This window comes from Salmo salar, chromosome ssa05 (assembly GCF_905237065.1).
Source record: "Salmo salar chromosome ssa05, Ssal_v3.1, whole genome shotgun sequence".
In the NCBI taxonomy this organism is placed as follows: Eukaryota; Metazoa; Chordata; class Actinopteri; order Salmoniformes; family Salmonidae; genus Salmo; species Salmo salar.
Window position 1 is genome coordinate 66,636,565 of NC_059446.1, and position 22,952 is coordinate 66,659,516.

The following is a 22,952-nucleotide window of genomic DNA, read 5'->3' on the forward strand; positions in this document are numbered from 1 at the left end:
TGGCTCCCCAGTTTGCCCTCCCAGGCCCACCCATCGCTACGCACTTTCCCAGTCATGTGAAATCCATTGATTAGGGCCCAATTTATTTATTTAAATTGACTGATTTCCTTCAACTAACTATTAGTCAGTAAAATTATTCAATTGTTGCATGTTGCATTTATATTTTTGTTCATTCATTCAGAGAGAGAGAGAGAGAGAGAGAGAGAGAGAGAGAGAGAGAGAGAGAGAGAGAGGAATACAAAGAGAGGCAGAGAGAGAGAGAGAGAGAGAGAGAGAGAGAGAGAGAGAGAGAATACAAAGAGAGGCAGAGAGAGAGAGAGAGAGAGAGAGAGAGAGAGAGAGAGGAAGAGAAGAGAGAGAGAGAGAGAGAGAGAGAGAGAGAGAGAGAGAGAGAGAGAGAGAGGAATACAAAGAGAGAGAGAGAGAGAGAGAGAGAGAGAGAGAGAGAGAGAGAGAGAGCGAGAGAGAGAGGAATACAAAGAGAGGCAGAGAGAGAAAAAAAAAGAAAGAGGGCAAAAGAGAGAAAGACAATACTATACACACCATCTTGACATATCTTTGAACTAAGCGAGTAAAGGAATGGATATTAGTGCAGTATGTTGTTTTGTACTCATTCTTTCTCTCTAGTCTAAATGACTGTAGGGCTGACTTCCTCTCATCCTCTCTCCCTGGCGAGTCGAGCATCCTCCTGTCTAACCAATTATTTCCCCCAAGGCCAGGTCCTGAGAGCACCAACCAATTTATAAATATGCATTTCTGAATTAGGAGCGGCACAGTTTCACCCTCTTCCGCAAGGCTCCTGCACACACACGCACAAGCACACATGCAAGCAAGCACACACAATTGCCAGGACTCAAACACACACACTGTGTCGCTGTGGCAAACACGTTCACTTTAAGCGGCTAGACCCCCTTTTGTTTTGATTTATCGACTTTGTCTGTAGATAACGAGGAGCCAGCGTCCCGAACTCCTTAAACATGCTAATTCATGCAAATGTATGCCTGCCCCAATATTCACCTTGAGCTAATGCATACATGTTGTAAATATGAAGTTGCCATCCTTTAATAATCTTTTTGAAAATCTTCAGTGCTTTGTTTATGTATTTTTTTCTTCATTTCTTAAAGCGTCTCTGGCTGGCTTCATTGTTAATCAGATGTATGCACTGTAAATCTTCCAATAGGAGATGCAGCTGTCCCTGCCAGGAGTCGTCTCCGGGGTCCAAGCAGCAGTAACTCACTGAAGAGGTAACGTTACTGTAGGCTACTTGAGATACTATCATATGCAGCTGTTAACATAACATTCATTTCATTAAAAATCAAGCAACAAACACCAGCATGGTTATTCATCTTCAGCAATAAGTGAAACACCACAAATATAGCTAACAGTTGAAATGTTTTTATTTAACCTTTATTTAACTAGGCAAGTCAGTTAAGAACACATTCTTATTTACAATGACGGCCTACAGTTAAGAGAAACAACCAACAGTAGACATCACAATTCACCTTTAAGAGAAAATTCTACATGGTTGTTTTATCAACTGGCCACAGTTTGGAGTTATTTCCTGTGACTGAGTTTATGAACAGGCCTGCGATCAGTCCATCAGTGTGCACACTGGGATTATCATATTGTTTCTATGAGTTAAAGGCCAAACTTTGAGTAACAAAAATAATTTGACATCACCAGGCAAGATTCCAACTCAATTACAACAACAATAGTCTTAACACATTTCATCCCCCAGGCAATCTCAGATTCCTGTTTTTCTCACCCCTGGGGTTGAAAAATCCTAGTAACTTTCCCAAAATCCCCAGGTTTCCAAAAACCGTGGTTGGAATATTCATGGAATCCTCCAACTGGGATTTCTGGAAAACCTGGGAATTTGGGGAAAGTTACTGGAATGTCGCAGCCCTACTCCCCCACATAGACAGACCCATGCAGATATCAAAGGGTTCTCCCCAGGATGTCAACCAGGTGGTGCTGATGTGAGTGGAGAAATGGGAGAGGTCCAGAGGGGGCTGGGAGCTGAAGCATAACATTTGTGAAAGCCCTTCTCTCCCGAACCTCTGTTCACTTTAAAACGTGTTTGACCAGACATAAGTTTAGGATTTTTTTTATAACCAAAATTCCATTTGAAGGAACCATCTCAAAAGTGTCCTAGATACGACTGCCTCATTCCAGCTTCGTCGCCACCTATTCATCATCATCATCATTATCGTCATCATGTACAACTGACTAATTCCAACCAAAAACATCACTTTACATTCTGATACACCATGTGCCTAACCCCCTGACTAAAACATTGTTAGTTCCAGAAGTCTAATAGAGGACCATACCGTGAACACTTTTAAAGTGAGCAAGCTGGATGGAACGTGACCGCTCACCACAGATTTTTTGGGAGTATCAAAACCATCCAGGCCCAGAACATCGGTGTTGTGTGTGTATCCCAATCCCATTCAGTACTGTGTGTGTGTGTGTGTGTGTGTGTCCCACTCTCGGTTCATACAGTGTAGTCTCTGTGTGTGTGTGTGTGTGTGTGTGTGTGTGTGTGTGTGTGTGTGTGTGTGTGTGTGTATATTTCCCAGTCTGTACTGTGTAGTGAGTGCAATGGAAGCCAGCAGGCTCATTATTAGAGTGCTAGCACAGCCTACACCCAAATGTGCCAACCAGGCTGATTGGGAATAAACTGGCAATACAGAACCAATCCACCAGCCACTCTAAACTCACTAATTAGACACTCAAAGATCCCAGTAATGATTCTACAGCTAAATCTAAAACACCTACCAAGCAGTCTCTGTCCAATTGCCTCCCTGTCCTAGTTTTAACACAGTGCATTTGGAAAGTATTCAGACATCTTGACTTTTTCCACATTTTGTTACTTCACAGACCTATTCTAAAATGGATTAAATCGTTTCCCCCCCCTCATTAATCTACACACAATGCCCCATGAAGAGAAAGCAAAAACAGGTTGAAGCACCTTTGGCAGAAATTACAGCCTCGAGTCTTCTTGGGTATGACCCTATAAGCTTGGCACACCTGTATTTGGGGAGTTTCTCCCATTCTTTTCTGCAGATCCTCTTAAGCTCTGTCAGGTTGGATGGAGAGCGTCGCTGCCTAGCTATTTACAGGTCTCTTCAGAGATGTTCGATTGGGCTCTGGCTGGGCCACTCAAGGACATTGTGCTTAGGGTTGTAGTCCTGTTGGAAGGTGAACCTTCACCCCCAGTCTGAGGTCTTGAGTGCTCTGGAGAAGGTTTTCATCAAGGAGCTCTGTACTTTGCTCCGTTAATTTTTCCCTCGATCCTGACTAGTCTTTAACTGCCTTTTGGCAAACTCAAAGCGGGGTGTCATGTGCCTTTTACTGAGGAATGGCTTCCGTCTGGCCACGCCACCATAAAGGCCTGATTGGTAGAGAATGGAATGGCTTCCGTCTGGCCACGCCACCATAAAGGCCTGATTGGTAGAGAATGGAATGGCTTCCGTCTGGCCACGCCACCATAAAGGCCTGATTGGTGGAGAATGGAATGGCTTCCGTCTGGCCACGCCACCATAAAGGCCTGATTGGTAGAGAATGGAATGGCTTCCGTCTGGCCACGCCACCATAAAGGCCTGATTGGTGGAGAATGGAATGGCTTCCGTCTGGCCACGCCACCATAAAGGCCTGATTGGTGGAGAATGGAATGGCTTCCGTCTGGCCACGCCACCATAAAGGCCTGATTGGTAGAGAATGGAATGGCTTCCGTCTGGCCACGCCACCATAAAGGCCTGATTGGTGGAGAATGGAATGGCTTCCGTCTGGCCACGCCACCATAAAGGCCTGATTGGTAGAGAATGGAATGGCTTCCGTCTGGCCACGCCACCATAAAGGCCTGATTGGTAGAGAATGGAATGGCTTCCGTCTGGCCACGCCACCATAAAGACCTGATTGGTGGAGAATGGAATGGCTTCCATCTGGCCACGCCACCATAAAGGCCTGATTGGTAGAGAATGGAATGGCTTCCGTCTGGCCACGCCACCATAAAGGCCTGATTGGTAGAGAATGGAATGGCTTCCGTCTGGCCACGCCACCATAAAGGCCTGATTGGTGGAGAATGGAATGGCTTCCGTCTGGCCACGCCACCATAAAGGCCTGATTGGTAGAGAATGGAATGGCTTCCGTCTGGCCACGCCACCATAAAGACCTGATTGGTGGAGTGCTGTAGACATGGTCACCTCCCTGACTAAGGCCCTTTAATTTATTTCACCTTTATTTAACCAGGCAAGTCAGTTAAGAACAGATTCTTATTTTCAATGACGGCCTAGGAACAGTGGGTTAACTGCCTTGTTCAGGGGCAGAACAAAAGATTTTTACCTTGTCAGCTTGGGGGATTCGATCTTGCAACCTTTCGGTTACTAGTCCAACGCTCTAACCACAAGGCTACCTGCCACCTTCTCCCCCGAAGGCTCAGTTTGGCCGGGCGGCCAGATCTAGGACGAGTCTTGGTGGTTCCAAACTTCTTCCATTTAAGAATGATGGAGGACACTGTGTTCTTGAAGAAATTCAATGCTGTAGAATCTTTTTGGTACCATTCCCCAGATCTGTGCCTCGACACAATTCTGTCTCGGAGCTCTACGGACAATTTCTTCGACCTCATGGCTTGGTTTTTTCTCTGACATGCACTGTCAACTGTGGGACCTTATTTAGACAGGTGTGTGCCTTTCCAAATCATGTCCAATCAATTGAATTTACCAAAAGGTGGACTCCAATCAAGTTGTAGAAACATCAAGGATGGTCAATAGAAACAGGATGTACCCGAACTCAATAGCAAAGAGTCTGAATACTTTATTTAAATAAGGTAATGATTTAATTTTTTTATACATTTGCAAAAAAATCTAAAAACCTGTTTTTGCTTTGTCATTATGGGGTAGTGTGCATAGATTGATGAGGAAAAAAAGTACATTTAATACATTTTAGACTAAGGCTGTAATGTAACAAAATGTGGAAAAAGGGGTGTGAATACTTTCCAAATGCACTGTACCTGCTCACCTAAACATTTTAACGAGGACTATCACCTGTGCAAAGGTGTATGCGTGTGGCTACTGTATACGTGTAAGCATTTATTGACTGTATGAGTCAGGGTGAGAACTGCTAAACTAATTAAATGATGTGCATTGGTAATGGGGAGCTAAAAAGAAAGTTGTTGTTTGCAAGCTATGCTTTTAATTACTTTTCAGTTCCATTTCATTCCATTTGAATTGACAGCTTGATCAAATTTTAATTGCTAGTTTTAGTAAACAGCTTATCAGCCTGCTCCAAGCCTACACACAGAGCACTGAATGACCTGGCCAAACACACACGCACACACACACACACACACACACGCGCTATACTGTGGAGTTTGACAGAGTTAGATGCATCAAACAGGAGGCCCATTAATTTCCCCATAGCACGCCAGTAGAACGGACTCACTCACTCACTCACTCACTCGCACGGGGACAACTCACTCGCACGGGGACAACTCACTCGCAAACCCACGGACGGACAGACTCACTTGCACCTGCATGCACGGGCTCACGCACACGCACCGACTCTCACTCAGTCGGGGACGCGGGGACTCACTCACACAGGGACACTCACTCGCACACGCACGGACGGACACACTCACACGCACCAACACACCCCCACATGCACCGACTCACTCACACACGCACACAAACGGACTCACACACACACGGACTCACACACACACGGACTCACACACACGGACTCACACTCACACACACGGACCCACACTCACGGACTCACACTCACACACACGGACTCGGACTCACACACACGGACTCACACACACGGACTCACACACACGGACTCACACACACGGACTCACACACGGACTCACACTCACACACGGACACACGGACTCACACACGCACACACACACACGGACTCACACACACACACACACGGACTCTCACACACGGACTCACACACACAAACCCACACTCACACGGACTCTCACACACGGACACACACACACACACGGACTCACACACACACACACACGGACTCACACACACGGACTCACACACACGGACTCACACACACGGACTCACACACACGGACTCACACACACGGACTCACACACACACACGGACTCACACGGACTCACACGGACTCACACGGACTCACACGGACTCACACACACACACACACACGGACTCACACACACACACACACACACGGACTCACACACACACACACACACACACACACGCGGACTCACACACTCACACACACACGGACTCACACACACACACGGACTCACACACACACACACACACACACGGACTCACACACACGGACTCACACACACACGGACTCACACACACACGGACTCACACACACACACGGACTCACACACACACGGACTCACACACACACGGACTCACACACACACGGACACACACACACACGGACACACACACACACACGGACTCACACACACACGGACTCACACGGACTCACACACACACGGACTCACACACACACGGACTCACACACACACACACACACACACACACACACACGGACTCACACACACACACACACACACGGACTCACACTCACACACGGACTCACACTCACACACACGGACTCACACACACGGACTCACACACTCACACGGACTCACACGGACTCACAGACTCACACGGACTCACAGACTCACACTCACTCACACTCACACACGGACTCACACACACACACGGACTCACACACACTCACACGGACTCACACACACACACGGACTCACACGGACTCACACACACACACACGGACTCACACGGACTCACACACACACAGGACTCACACGGACTCACACACACACACGGACTCACACACACACGGACTCACGGACTCACACACACACACGGACTCACACACACACGGACTCACACACACACGGACTCACACCGGACTCACACACACACACACGGACTCACACACACACACACACGGACTCACACACACGGACTCTCACACGGACTCTCACACTCGGACTCACACTCGGACTCACAGTCACACACACGGACTCACAGTCACACACACGGACTCACAGTCACACACACGGACTCACAGTCACACACACGGACTCACACACACACACACGGACTCACACACGCACGGACTCACACACGGACTCACACACGCACGGACTCTCACACACGCACGGACTCTCACACACGCACGGACTCTCACACACGCACGGACTCTCACACACACACACACACACACACGGACTCACACACACACACACACACACGGACTCACACACACACACGGACTCACACACACACACACGGACTCACACACACACACGGACTCACACGGACTCACACACACACACACACACGGACTCTCACACACGCACGGACTCTCACACACACACACACGGACTCACACACACACACGGACTCACACACACACACGGACTCACACACACAGACACACACAGACTCACACACACACACACAGACTCACACACACACACGGACTCACACACACACACTGACTCACACACACACACTGACTCACACACACACACTGACTCACACACACACACACTGACTCACACACACACACACTGACTCACACACACACACTGACTCACACACACACACTGACTCACACACACACACTGACTCACACTCGGACTCACACTCGGACTCACACTCGGACTCACACTCGGACTCACACTCGGACTCACACTCGGACTCACACTCGGACTCACACTCGGACTCACACTCGGACTCACACTCGGACTCACACTCGGACTCACACTCGGACTCACACTCGGACTCACACTCGGACTCACACTCGGACTCACACACGGACTCACACTCACACACACGGACTCACACTCACACACACGGACTCACACTCACACACACGGACTCACACTCACACACACGGACTCACACACACACACACGGACTCACACTCACACACTCGGACTCACACTCGGACTCACACACTCGGACTCACACTCTCACACTCGGACTCACACACACTCGGACTCACACACTCGGACTCACACACACGGACTCACACACTCACACACACGGACTCACACACACGGAGTCACACTCACACACACGGACTCACACACACACTGACTCACACACACACTGACTCACACACACACACACTGACTCACACACACACACACTGACTCACACACACACACACTGACTCACACACACACACGGACTCACACACACACACACGGACTCACACACACACACACGGACTCACACACACACACACGGACTCACACACACACACGGACTCACACACACACGGACTCACACACACGTACTCACACACACACACACACACGGACTCACACACACACACGGACTCACACACACACGGACTCACACACGGACTCACACACACACGGACTCACACACACACACGGACTCACACACACACGGACTCACACACACACGGACTCACACACACACGGACTCACACACACGGACTCACACACACACACGGACTCACACACACACGGACTCACACACACACGGACTCACACACACTCGGACTCACACACACTCGGACTCACACTCGGACTCACACTCGGACTCACACACACGGACTCCACACACACGGACTCACACACTGACTCACACACTGACTCACACACTCGGACTCACACACGACTCACACACACACGGACTCACACACACACGGACTCACACACACACGGACTCACACACGCACGGACTCACACACACACACACACACACACACACACACACACACACACACACACGGACTCACACACACACACACACACACACACACGGACTCACACACACACACTCACACACGGACTCACACACACACTCACACACACACACTCACACACGGACTCACACACACACACACACACACACACACACGGACTCACACACACACGGACTCACACACACACGGACTCTCACACACACGGACTCTCACACACACACACACACGGACTCACACACACACACGGACTCACACACACACACGGACTCACACACACACACGGACTCACACACACACACGGACTCACACACACACGGACTCACACACACACGGACTCACACACACACGGACTCACACACACACGGACTCACACACACACGGACTCACACACACACGGACTCCTCCTGCCACAGTCCAGAACACAGGACCCACGTCCCTCACTCTGAAGGGTGAGGCAGAGACACCAACGAGTGGGGGGACACTAATGGGGGAGGGTTGAACATTGAATTAGGAGATAAGACAGGAGGAGGGTGGAAACCCATCTCACTTCATTTACAAGAGTCTTCGTGCTAAATCCTAGAACTCTACCGGGCTTACTCCACCCCTCCAACTAGCCTACACTCCTCTTGGAGGTTTGGACACATGAAGGTCCAAAATCTGCATTCTGTGAGGAGAGACACCTAGTCAGGACACGAGGCCAGAAGAGAGTGAGTCCACACACATGATTCCAACCATCACACCCCAGCACACGCACCACAAGTCTCTCTGCCCCTCCCTCTCTATGACAACAGAGTAGACGGATAACCCTGTCCACCAGTACACAATCATGTCAACGTCTATGAAGAAGACAGGATAACAGGCTGACTACACCGCTCGCGTCGCGTACGTGAGCATTGCAAAATACATTTAGAAATGTATATTATTCAATTATTGCGCGCGCCAACGAGCGTCTGCATTGCCAAGGGCTAATATAGAAGTCAGTTCTATTTGTGACGCAGATCGCGCTGCAAGTCCTGCCTCTCCCCATTGGTTTATAGAAGCAGGTACCCACGTGCCATCTCCTCATTGGTTTATAGAAGCAAGTACCCACGTGCCATCTCCTCATTGGTTATACCCATGTTGATGACTGAAAGACGAACGAGGTCAGTGGCGGTAATGCACCTAATTTATGAAAGTTGCCAATCGCAATATAAAGTCAGGAGAAGAAAAAGCCTGAAAGGAAGAGAGATGACTAGAAACGATTTGGTTGGTCGTTTTATGTGTGGATTAATTGGCAGAGTAGAGAACCTTGTGCATTTCAGGTAAAATAACAACTCAATGTTTATATCCCAGGACAAATTAGCTACCAACAGCAAGCTAACTAAATAGGACTAAATAGGACTAGCTAAATTGCCATAAATGTTTAATGCTTTTCGACCTGTCCCCAAATTAATAGAACTGGTTCAGAGTTTGTTTTGATATTTTAACCTGGGTGTCGTGACCGCGTTTGGTGTGGGGGGACAAAATTCATTTATGCACGATTGCGCACGCGCGCAGCCGGTTTGGGTTCCGTGTAAGTATTCAATATTCACTTAGGTGAAGAAGATGTAGGAGAATATACAACCAGGGTTTGGCAGGAAACTATGTTCCTGCCCTTTAAAAAACCCACTAGGGATAGTAAAGACCATCAGCGCATGCACACACGCTCCTAAATCCTATGGCTCAATTCAGTGCTCCCCTTTGGGAATAACCATATCTCTTAATGTAAGTCAAGACTTCTTAAAATCCTTAAGGAGGAGTGTGGTCCTGATTAGCAGTTCCTAGGGGGACAGGATGTGTCTGTTAGTGTTGCAAGCTACCGGTAATTTAACAACGTTACCAGAATGTTCAGTAATTTTGGTAAATAACAGAAAAACTATGGCAATCTAACGTAACTTTGGTCATTTATACTTGAATAACTTTTGAAACAATGATTGATATTTAGTATACATTTGTTAAATCTGTGTCCATATTGTCCATAAGTTTCTAGTAGCTAGACCATATGGTTCAAGAGAAAATGTATTTAAAAAGCATCTAACAATGCCACTAGATGTCTTGTGATAGATTACATAAAATCATTGAAAGATTACCAGTAAACTACCAGAATTTTGTTAAGTTTGAAAGTTTACAGTAATATACCCTCCCTACTCTTGGTCTTCTCATGCCTCCATGGATATATCAGTACATCTAAGTGCCGGAGTGAGAGCCTACACTGTATGTACTGGATGAGGAGGTAGTCACGTTGAGGAGGTAGTCACGTTGAGGAGGTAGTCACGTTGAGGAGGTAGTCACGTTGAGGAGGTAGTCACGTTGAGGAGGTAGTACGTTGAGAGGTAGTCACGTTGAGGAGGTAGTCACGTTGAGGAGGTAGTCACGTTGAGGAGGTAGTCACGTTGAGGAGGTAGTCACGTTGAGGAGGTAGTCACGTTGAGGAGGTAGTCACGTTGAGGAGGTAGTCACGTTGAGGAGGTAGTCACGTTGAGGAGGTAGTCACGTTGAGGAGGTAGTCACGTTGAGGAGGTAGTCACGTTGAGGAGGTAGTCACGTTGAGTAGGTAGTCACGTTGAGGAGGTAGTCACGTTGAGGAGGTAGTCACGTTGAGGAGGTAGTCACGTTGAGTAGGTAGTCACGTTGAGGAGGTAGTCACGTTGAGGAGGTAGTCACGTTGAGGAGGTAGTCACGTTGAGTAGGTAGTCACGTTGAGTAGGTAGTCACGTTGAGTAGGTAGTCACGTTGAGGTAGTCACGTTGAGGAGGTAGTCACGTTGAGGAGGTAGTCACGTTGAGGAGGTAGTCACGTTGAGGAGGTAGTCACGTTGAGGAGGTAGTCACGTTGAGGAGGTAGTCACGTTGAGGAGGTAGTCACGTTGAGTAGGTAGTCACGTTGAGTAGGTAGTCATGTTGAGGAGGTAGTCATGTTTCCAGATCGAGTATGGAGGGGTTGTTGTGTTGTTTTTCTGTCAGCACGAGGAGGAATCTCTCTCATATATATTTCTACACAGAAATTAGATAAAAGCCTATCAGGATTCATTCGTTAAAAAGGCCCCCTAATAAATTCCCCACTTTTAATGTTTCAGTGCTAGTAAAGGCTTGCCAGGCAGGGCAGAGCCCTGTTGCCCATTGCAGCTTTCAATAAATGGCAATCTACGCTACTCTGCGTGATGTTGGGGAAAGAAAGGGAAGGGGAAAAAAGCTCACAGGCTTTCGGTTCGGCCTGCTCCTAATAGCACGTAAAGATGTATTAGCCTCGGCGGTGTGTGCTTGGTGCTTAATAAGAGAGAGGCATTTTGTTTCAGAGTAGCCCGGCTTAAGTTAATGAATAGAGCAGCTCCTGCGCTAGGGGCTAATTCACGTCGCTCAGCTGAACAGGCTCCATATCAATCTGGATCCTTCACACGGGGGTTTCAAACAGAACAGGAAGCAGGGAATCTAGCCTGCTGGAGCGAGTGGACAGACAGGGAGAAGCCCAGAACCAAAAAAAAGACAAGAAAGAAAGATCAGGCTTTCAGAAAGCGAGAAGACAAGACGATGATGTCTGTTTTTTTTAAAGGTGGAACTTCTAAATGAATTTGTGGAACGGCCAGGGCTACAGAATGAACAAAACGGTTGATTAACTCCCTCTGTAAGACACAACCACAAACTTATGCCCTGGTGTAGTGTAATTAATTGTTTCCTGTGAGAAAAAGAAACAGGAAATTAACGAGAGAGAGGGGACATAAATCCTGTCTGTCCATCCCAACTCATCCCACTTAAAGCAGAGGAGAGCCTCTGACATTGATCACTTCCTTCATGATGAACCAAGGGTTCTTCCACCACTCTCTCTCGTGCAGAGGGGGATGCTGTTGCATGTGAGGGCCCACATCAGACCTGGGTTCCAATAGTATTTGTTTTCTTTCAAACACTACTGAATACTATCAAATACACTTTGAGCAAAAGACTGTGCCTGCCTTGATTGGGACGTGCATGCATGTTTTGCCCCTCTATTCGGGCACTTGGGCAAACCTTCCTCTCAAATACCTGGTCCCTTAGAGCACTTACTGTTTGATGTGCCAGGTGGCTCTTCAAAGCCAGAGGCTTGAAGATACAGTGGGAATAGCAGAGAACCAACCCGAAGAGCAAATGTATCAGGTACTGGGCGGGTAATAGCCAAGGGAGCAGAACCCGGGGCTAGGGGTGAATCCAGGGTTGGAGATGGGGGTTAAGGAAGGAGACCGGACCTGAGGTATGGGATAGGGCCGGGATGATACCAGTCAATATTCTTTCAATGGCGAAAATGAAAACACGAAGAAGACCAAATTCTTTGGTTGTTTAAAAACCTGCTGTGTGTAAAATAGTGTGAGCTATAGCTTGAAAATCAATCAATGTGACTCTGGATGACAACAGCATGATGGTTGTTTTCCTAAAGAAGTTAAATCCACTTATGTTTTGTTTCCTTGCCGCGATACTGGTATCGTCCCAGCCCTACTGTGGGAGAGAGCTTTTTGAAAGTGATACTCTCATACCCAATCTCAGCCCACTTCATGAAGTACCCTCTCTGGAATAGCAGAATGAGTGTAAAAACTAAATAGCCGAAACTCCACTTAGCCCACCAGAGGAAGCTAGGGATTGATGGGAATAGAGTGAGACAGTGACATGTTTACATGGGGAAAAAAACACCACAAAAATCTGGACATTTCCACATTTAGCATTTAAGAAAGCCTAATGAAGATAATGAGTGACAGGCAGGGAGACAAACACCTGAGCCGGCGTCTGCAAAAATAACAACAGCAACCACACATGCATGACCAATCCTTCTCTTAATCAATTTGTCTCAGCCTGCGATCACACACACACACACACACTATGCCTGTCATCTTGAGTGACAGACAGGTTAAGTGAGGTGAACAGCTACAGGAGTCCTCTACAAATATGACAAAATATGTTCCAAGGTTTAAACATATCCAGTCATCTTCAGATATGATGCCATGTTTTGGGCACATCCAGGGGAGTTCATTCCACATTTAGGATTCTACCCAAAATCTATTCAAGATTGAATGTAGTGCATTTCACAACACACTTGACAGAGAATAAATGCCATAACTGTTTCTAAACATCCCACCATGATCCCATACAGAATGACTCCAGAAGTCTAGATGAAGAACCAGAAGAAAAGACAGTGCTGTGATTGAACTGAAGCCAACTGACCACCTCTGCTCTCCCATCTCCCAAATGGCTGGGTGGGGATTAGCTCACCTGTCTGTCAGTCCGGTCCACTGCCCTGCTATTGGCTGAGGGCAGATTTGTAAGCCTGTCACTCAGCCTGTCAGTCAGGGAGGAGAAGCCATTGTGGCTCCAGACAGCTGGCTGAGAACTACAGCACTTCTATTAAGACTCAACATCCCTCACTGCCAATTATGGCTCCAGAACGCTCCCAGTCGCTTGAATATGGACACCAGGGAGTGAAACTGAGCACGCCCTGGCTGGCACTCATACAGTCACACGGATACCTTTTACAGACAGACTTTACGGTATTTTGCCTGTACATATTTTTTTTTTTTAATCAGGGGATGTTTTTTAGAGCGCAATTCATTCAGTCCCATTTGTACCATATTCTTGGCCGGGATAAGCCTTGTATATCTCCCGTGCAGATGCCGGCAAGGTTAGGAGAGGAAGTAGACGTGGGCCGATGTGGGTGGCCGTCTATTTTATTAAATCAATTGAAAATACACCATCACAAAGAAATATGACTAAAGTTTTAGGCAGGCCCTAAAACATTATAAGACTAATAACATATTTTCAAAAGAATAGAATGGCATATTTGTTTTGTTTATGTTACTTGTCTGTGCAGCCTATACAGTGCATTTGGAAAGTATTCAGACCCTTTGGCTTTTTCCACATTTTGTTACGTTACTGCCTTATTCTAAAATTGAATAAATAGTTTTCCCCCTCAATCTACACATAATATCCCATAATGACAAAGCAAAAACAGGTTTTAGAATTTTTTGCAAATGTATAAAAATGGAAAAAATAAATGTACATAAGTATTCAGACCCTTTACTCAGTACTTTGATGAAGCACTTTTGGCAGCGATTAAAACCTAGAGTATTCTTGGGTACGACGCTACAAGCTTGGCACACCTGTATTTGGGGAGTTTCTCCCTTTCTGCTCTGCAGATCCTCTCAAGCTCTGTCAGCTTAGATGGGGAGCGTTGCTGCACAGTTCTTTTTAGGTCTATCCAGAGATGTTCGATCGAGTTCAAGTCCGGGCTCTGGCTGAGCCACTCAAGGACATTCAGGGACTTGTCCCAAAGCCACTTCTGCGTTGTCTTGGCTGTGTGCTTAGGTTCATTGTCCTGTTAGGTGTACCTTCGCCCCAGACTGAGGTCCTGAGTGCTCTGGAGCAGGTTTTCATCAAGGATCTCTCTATAACTTTGCTCCGTTCATCTTTCCCGTGATCCTCAAATCAAATCAAATTTTATTGGTCACATACACATGGTTAGCAGATGTTACTGCGAGTGTAGCAAAATGCTTGTGCTTCTAGATCCAACAGTGCAGTAATATCGCCTGACTAGTCCCCCAGTCATTGTCGCTGAAAAACATCCCGACAGCATGATGCTGCCACCACCATGCTTCATCATAGGGATGGTGCCAGGTTTCCTCCAGATGTGACGCTTGGCATTCAGGCCAAACAGTTCAATCTTGGTTTCATCAGACCAGATAATCTTGTTTCTTATGGTCAGAGTCCTTTAGGTGCCCTTTGCCAAAATCCGAGCGGGCTGAGGAGTGGCTTCCATCTGGCCACTCTACCATAAAGGCCTGATTGGTGGAGTGCTGCAGAGATGGTTGTCCTTCTGGAAGGTTCTCCCATCTCCACAGAGGAACTCTCGAGCTCTGTCAAAGTGACCATCAGGTTCTTGGTCACCTCCCTGACAAAGGCCCTTCTCCCCCGATTGCTCAGTTTGGCCGGGCGGCCAGCTCTAGGAAGAGTCTTGGTGGTTCCAAACTTCTTCCATTTAATAATGATGGAGGCCACTGTGTTCTTGGGGACCTTCAATGCTGCAGAAATGTTTTGGTACCCTTCCTCAGATTTGTGCCTCTACGCAATCCTGTCAGAGCTCTACGGACAATTTCTTCGACATCATGGCTTGGTTTTTGCTCTGACATGCACTGTCAACTGTGGGACCTTATATAGACAAGTGTGTGCCTTTCCAAATCATGTCCAATCAATTTAATTTACCACAGGTGGACTCCAATCAAGTTGTAGAAACATCTCAAGGATGATCAATGGAAGCAGGATGCACCTGAGTTCAATTTTGAGTCTCATAGCAAAGGAATACTTATGTAAATAAGGTATGTGTTTTTTATTTTTTATGAAAAAGTTTTTTGCTTTGTCATTATGGGGTATTGTGTGTAGATTGATGAGGAAAAAAAGTAACTTAATCAATTTTAGAATAAGACTAATGTAACACAATGTGGAAAAAGTCAAGGTCTGAATACTTTCCGAATGCACTGTACGACTGCAGCATGCACATGAAATCAATAGGTATTTTGTTCATTAAACAGACAAGACACATTTAGGCTCCCCTGATCACAGTCAACACGCATATATTTTATAGTAGGCTAAGAATATAGGCTCAAAAGGTTCTACAGCTGTACCATTGAGAGCATCTTGACTGGCTGTATCACTGCTTGGTATGGCAATAGCACCGCCCTCGTTTGCATGGCGCTACAGAGGGTGGTGCAGACAGCCCATCACTGGGACCGAGCTCCCTGCCATCCATGACCTCTATATCAGGCGGTGTGAAAGGAAGGCCCGGAAAATTGTTAACAACTCCAACCACCCAAGCCATACACTGTTCTCTCTGCTTCCGCACGACAAATGGTCCTGGTGCATCAAGTCTGACACCAACAGGCTCCTGAACAGCTTCAATCCCCACGCCATAATACTGCTAAATACTGTAGCTAACAAAATAGCTACACAGACTGATTTGACCTTTGTATTTATTCTTATTTTTGCACTCTCTCTATGCACACTCACAGGGGCCTACACACTTAAGCACACTGACACTCAAACACACACGACCAACATTTGCTTACACACATATAATATGCTTACACACATACATTTATAATGACTCTACACACACCCATACAATCATCATATATGCTGCTGCTACTCTGATATTCATATATCCTGATGTCTAGTCACCTTACCCCTAATACATACATTATATACAAAAGTATGTGGACACCCCTTCAAATTAGTGGCTTCGGCTATTTCAGCCACACCCGTTTCTGACAGGTTTATAAAATTGAGCACACAGCCATGCAATCTCCACAGACAAACAAGCAGGGAGAAAAGCTCGTTTTAAAGCTCATTTCCTGCAATTCTACACATTTTGTCATGACTTATGCCATGTTAATATGATATGCGTGAGCGTGACTAACAAAATCAATGGGGGGCCCCTGGGTAGGCCTACATTATATTCACAGTACATGATCCTTGGTTGGCTGAGTGTCAGTGGAACATTTTGGGGGGGACATTCAAGTTGTCAATGTGTTGCTATAACTAGCAGCAAGATAGCCGAATGTTTAAACTTTAGAGTTTGTGATGCAATAGGGTAAACGCAGATAGGCAACCCTCAGACTATTTATTTATAGCCGCTATGCTGCATCAGGTGGGCTACATCATGTGGTAATGCTTACTGATAAATAGTAGGACTGGGACGATACCAGTATCGCGATATCTTTTCCATGGCAAAAATGAAAAACAGGAATCAGATCTAACTCTTTGGTCCTTTAAAAACCTGCTGCATATAAAATAGTGTGATCTGTATCATGGAAAATAAATCAAATGGGACTCTGGATGACAACATAACGTCCGTTTCCAACATTAGGGCTGTTTTCCTTAAGAAGTGAAATCTTCTTTGTCATTTGTTTCCTTACCACGATACGAACGAGTATCGCGATACTGGTATCGCCCCGGCCCAACTAAATAGCCCACCTGCATGACAACATGGACTAATCTGTTATATTGGGGTCATTTCTTATATTTTATTTTTCACTTATGAGTAGAAAGTCCTTTTAAAAAGTAACCAGAATTGACCTTCTCAGTCATTCTCCCCCCAAAATTGCAGGTCCCTTTGTGATGTGTAGTATGCTGTGTGCTTTTGACAATGCTGTGTGCCCCCCACCTCTCAAATCCCCATGTAACCATTGGGTGTCTTACCTCGTCCAGTTCAGAGATGTAGATGGGTTTCTCCTCAAAGCCGATGGACATGGGATCACTAGGAGGAATCGTCACCTCTTCACACATCTTATTATTCTCTCTCTTTATCCCCTCTGGTAACATCAGCTGAACACAACACAAACACATCCCAAATATTAACAACGCGCCACATTACATAAAGCACATTTCCACCCTAATCTATTTATTACAAACTCAACTACATAATATTAAACATTTTACAATACACATAATAAAACAGTGCCTCAACTTGAAAACAAACACATTCAAAATATTCCAAAAGTCATGTTCAGATTAGAAAATATATCAACTTTCCAGTGAACATCATTTCCTCCAGCCCACCTGCTCCTACTGAACTGAGGACTAAAGAAACACACCCCAGGTTAGTTGATGTAAATAGTGAGTGAAAAAGCAGCAAGAATTAAAAAATAGATCATAAAAATGGGATAAAAGCAGTGGTTTGTGGGTAATGTGATGAGTGCTGGTGAAGGTTGGTGGTTGAACAAAGTACTGAAGTGTGTGTGTGTGTGTGTGTGTGTGCGCGCGCTCTATCACTTTCCTCCCGGTCGCTATCAAAGAGAAATGGAAGTAATGCAAGCTGTTCATTTTTCCCATTAAAACAGGTGGGCAGGATTTGAAAATGTCTTCTAGTCTTGTTATAGTCATTGTTTATTTGGATAGAACATGATGGTCTAGGGGTCAAGTGTATAGGGCATAGATTTGGTATTGGGCAGTACAGGGCTTTGTCCCAAAAGGCTCCCTATTCCCTTATCCCTACATAGTGCAGTACTTTTGACCAGAGCCCTATGGAGCCTGCTCAAAAGTAGTGCATTATATAAGAAAAAGGGTGTCATTTGTGACGCACCGCTGGTAATCTCCACATACTGTACCTTGGCTCCCCCTACGAAGGCGGAGGTCTTGGTGGCCTCGGCGTAGCAGTCATAGACGTTGGGGTAGCGGATGCGTTCGTACACCCTCTCTCTGCTCAGCACTGGAGACCGCCGTGCAGTCAGCAGGGCCTGCTCTCTGGAGAAACACAACCAGCACAACACACAACCATTAAATCAATCACAACAATAACACAACAATACATCCATAAAACCCATTCAAAAATACATAGTATTTCAACACCAAACATCCACATGAAGAGCAGAACAGCCATACACATGCTTAATGTGTGGTTGGTTGTGATTGGGGATGGATACTAGAGTTGAGAGCTGTTAGACAGGAGAGGTGTGGAGATGTGAGGCTCTGCAGTAACACTATTCTCTGCTAACGTAACGTGGCTTACCTCTCTGCTAATCTCTTCCCTCACACTCTGCCGGATTCGGCCCGGATAAGTTTAATTAAACAGATCACTGCGCTGCTTTTTTATCTGCTGAAATTAAACTTTCAGAAAGATCCCTTATTATTTATTTATTTTTTCAGAAAAAACGTGACCAGGAGCTTTGTTTTTTTTCTTATAACCTGCAGCCGAGCAGTGATGAAAAATGCAGGAGGGTGTTTCCATATGGAAAGAAGAGATCACAGGGGGAGATATAGAAAAAGCAGTGTCATGACGTGGCCCTCTTTGGGTACAGCGAGCACCATCCCTCTCTCTCTGCACCATCCCCCTCTCTCTCTCTCCCTCTCTCTCTCTCTCTCACCACCTCTCTCTCTTCCCCCTACACCCAGGCTCTGTTAGGCAGGTCATAAATTCCTAGAGGAGTTTCTCTCCTCATGGCCAGACAGTATAGAGAGAGTGAGTGTCACAGGAGAACAAAAGAACCTCTTCCACATCACAGAACTTGAGAACTGAACAATGTCCATGTTTTGGAGAATGTGTACACGGTCGGGGAGAATCCAGCTACGACCGGTCCATTTCGTTTAATGTTTGTGAAACTCATGAGAGATTATACAGTCACATTACCAGAACTCTGTTTATACAAGAGTCTCAGTTGTGAGGCTTGCATCTAATTGTTGTATAAAATGAATGAGTAAAGATGAAACTATTTGTGAAATTATGTAATGGGATTATAAAGTGTTTAATGAAGGAAACTCCAGTTCCCTTTGGAGTTTAACTAAGTCATAGGCCTGCCCCATGAGCACAGACATTGATCTGGCGTCATGGGACAGCCCGTTTCTACTGTTCAGAATAAAACCCCCACCCTAGACCCAGAGGGAGCTAAGGTTTGAGTAGAAACCATGCGTACCTCGACCAGAGGGAGCTAAGGTTGTAATGGTTGCTGAATCTTTTAACCATACCACGTGGTTAAACTCTGAGACTATCGATCCGACAGAATAAGAGCTACTCTTCGATACTAATTACTAGTCTGCAGCTAGAAATGATGTACCATTGGATGCGAGGACCGACAACCACCGAATCATCTATTCTAAAACAACATTTCTGAATGGGACTCTGAAGTGTGCATTCTAACCACGAAAGACGGGCGGATGAACCTCCAACCGAAAAAAGGACAATTCCAACAGAGATCACGTGACACACTGAGCATAAATATATATACTGCTCAAAAAAATAAAGGGAACACTTAAACAACACAATGTAACTCCAAGTCAATCACACTTCTGTGAAATCAAACTGTCCACTTAGGAAGCAACACTGATTGACAATAAATTTCACATGCTGTTGTGCAAATGGAATAGACAACAGGTGGAAATTATAGGCAAATAGCAAGACACCCCCAATAAAGGAGTGGTTCTGCAGGTGGTAACCACAGACCACGTCTCAGTTCCTATGCTTCCTGGCTGATGTTTTGGTCACTTTTGAATGCTGGCGGTGCTTTCACTCTAGTGGTAGCATGAGACGGAGTCTACAACCCACACAAGTGGCTCAGGTAGTGCAGCTCATCCAGGATGGCACATCAATGCGAGCTGTGGCAAGAAGGTTTGCTGTGTCGGTCAGCGTAGTGTCCAGAGCATGGAGGCGCTACCAGGAGACAGGCCAGTACATCAGGAGACGTGGAGGAGACCGTAGGAGGGCAACAACCCAGCAGCAGGACCGCTACCTCCGCCTTTGTGCAAAGAGGAGCAGGAGAAGCACTGCCAGAGCCCTGCAAAATGACCTCCAGCAGGCCACAAATGTGCATGTGTCTGCTCAAACGGTCAGAAACAGACTCCATGAGGGTGGTATGAGGGCCCAACGTCCACAGGTGGGGGTTGGGCTTACAGCCCAACACCGTGCAAGACGTTTGGCGTTTGCCAGAGAACACCAAGATTGGCAAATTTGCCACTGGCGCCCTGTGCTCTTCACAGATGAAAGCAGGTTCACACTGAGCACATGTGACAGTCTGGAGACGCCGTGGAGAACGTTCTGTTGCCTGCAACTTCCTCCAGCATGACCGGTTTGGCGGTGGGTCAGTCATGGTGTGGGGTGGCATTTCTTTGGGAGGCCACACAGCCCTCCATGTGCTCGCCAGAGGTAACCTGACTGCCATTAGGTACCGAGATGAGATCCTCAGACCCTTTGTGAGACCATATGCTGGTGCGGTTGGCCCTGGGTTCCTCCTAATGCAAGACAATGCTAGACCTCATGTGGCTGGAGTGTGTCAGCAGTTCCTGCAAGAGGAAGGCATTGATGCTATGGACTGGCCCGCCCGTTCCCCAGACCTGAATCCAATTGAGCACATCTGGGACATCATGTCTCGCTCCATCCACCAACGCCACGTTGCACCACAAACTGTCCAGGAGTTGGCGGATGCTTTAGTCCAGGTCTGGGAGGAGATCCCTCAGGAGACCATCCGCCACCTCATCAGGAGCATGCCCAGGCGTTGTATGGAGGTCATACAGGCACGTGGAGGCCACACACACTACTGAGCCTCATTTTGACTTGTTTTAAGGACATTACATCAAAGTTGGATCAGCCTGTAGTGTAGTTTTCCACTTTAATTTTGAGTGTGACTCCAAATCCAGACCTCCATGGGTTGATAAATTGGATTTCCATTGATTATTTTTGTGTGATTTTGTTGTCAGCACATTCAACTATGTAAAGAAAAAAGTATTTAATAACATTATTTCATTCATTCAGATCTAGGATGTGTTATTTTAGTGTTCCCTTTATTTTTTTGAGCAGTGTATATTGATTGCAATTATTCCCGAATGAGTGAGCGTTCATGTGCAAAGGATTAGCATTTAAATTATTATAATTATCAACTGTGTAGTGTCTTTTGTCTTTCCCGCCCTTCTCAGTCCCTTTGTCTACCAAGCCACCATACCGATTTAGCCCACTAGGGCACATCCCCTATCATTTCCTTGTAACTATATCTACTTTGTTGTTTGTTATGCATTTCTGTGATTATTTAGTTAGTTAATAAATAAATGGAGACAATTGATGTATGGATGATTCATAGTGAAGACTGGGTTCATGCAGATAACCAACAATTTATGACTTTTGGATGAGACTAACATGAGGTAAAGAATAATTCATTAATTAGAAGACTAATTGATCAGATATTAAAATATCTGAAAAGTTGTATTAGGAAAATTATAACTTTGTAATCTGAATATTTTCCTTGGTGCACCGACTTCCTAGTTAATTACATTTACATGATTAGAATAATCACATAATAATAATGACAGAGAATTGATTTGATAAAATAACTATCTTAATTTTAATGATGCCAAAGACATGACAGCAGAGAGAAGGGAAAATGGAAGAAAGGAAAGGAAAGAGGCAGAGAGAAAGACATGCGAAGAGAGAGAGAAGAGAAAGACATGAGAAGAGAGAGAGAAGAGAAAGACATGAGAAGAGAGAGAGAAGAGAAAGACATGAGAAGAGAGAGAGAAGAGAAAGACATGAGAAGAGAGAGAGAAGAGAAAGACATGAGAAGAGAGAGAGAAGAGAAATACATGAGAAGAGAGAGAGAGAGACATGAGAAGAGAGAGAGAAGAGAAAGACATGAGAAGAGAGAGAGAAGAGAAAGACAT

At 46.0% G+C, this 22,952-nt stretch overlaps 1 protein-coding gene across 2 annotated transcripts in view; it reads right to left on the reverse strand.

Moving 5' to 3' along the window:
- The window catches only part of ascc3 (activating signal cointegrator 1 complex subunit 3), a 163,610-nt gene that overhangs the window by 112,966 nt on the left and 27,692 nt on the right, over positions 1-22,952 (reverse strand). For both annotated transcript variants that reach the window (XM_045718629.1, XM_045718630.1), the window contains exons 8-9: positions 18,920-19,055; positions 18,012-18,137 (exon numbers count right to left, since the gene is read on the reverse strand). In XM_045718629.1, coding sequence (XP_045574585.1) covers positions 18,012-18,137; positions 18,920-19,055 — 262 coding nt within the window. The remainder of the gene's footprint in view (positions 1-18,011; positions 18,138-18,919; positions 19,056-22,952) is intronic.